At 63.9% G+C, this 319-nt stretch overlaps 1 protein-coding gene across 1 annotated transcript in view; it reads right to left on the reverse strand.

The window, feature by feature from the left end:
- Positions 1 to 55: 55 nt before the first annotated feature.
- The window catches only part of ZNF296 (zinc finger protein 296), a 5,474-nt gene continuing 5,210 nt past the window's right edge, over positions 56 to 319 (reverse strand). Inside the window, exon 5 of the mRNA XM_010852691.1 lies at positions 56 to 314. Within this exon, the coding sequence (XP_010850993.1) occupies positions 233 to 314 (82 nt within the window). The 3' untranslated portion in view covers positions 56 to 232. The remainder of the gene's footprint in view (positions 315 to 319) is intronic.

Below are 319 nucleotides of genomic sequence, written 5' to 3' on the forward strand. Positions count from 1 at the left end.
CGCGGGCACGGGGGGCCAGCCGCTCCCCTCACCCTGTCGTTCCAAACCGGTCTGTCCAGCTGTCCACCCCAAGGAGGGAAGCCTCCCGCCCCAGCTCAGACACCCCAAGAAAACCAGAGTCCAAACACGTGTAGCTACGTGCAGGCTTTACTCAGGGATTGGGGGGAAGGATAGGAGATCACAAAAGTGGGTAACCGTGGTGCCCTGGATGGCAGGGGGGCATTCCTTCTGCTCAGGCCTCCCCAGCCATCTCAGGGTGCTTCTGCCGCAGGTGCTTGTCCAGGGTGGCCCGCAGGCCAAAGGGCACGCAGCAGTGGGG

The sequence above is a fragment of the Bison bison genome, unplaced genomic scaffold, assembly GCF_000754665.1.
Source record: "Bison bison bison isolate TAMUID 2011002044 unplaced genomic scaffold, Bison_UMD1.0 scf7180017864313, whole genome shotgun sequence".
In the NCBI taxonomy this organism is placed as follows: Eukaryota; Metazoa; Chordata; class Mammalia; order Artiodactyla; family Bovidae; genus Bison; species Bison bison.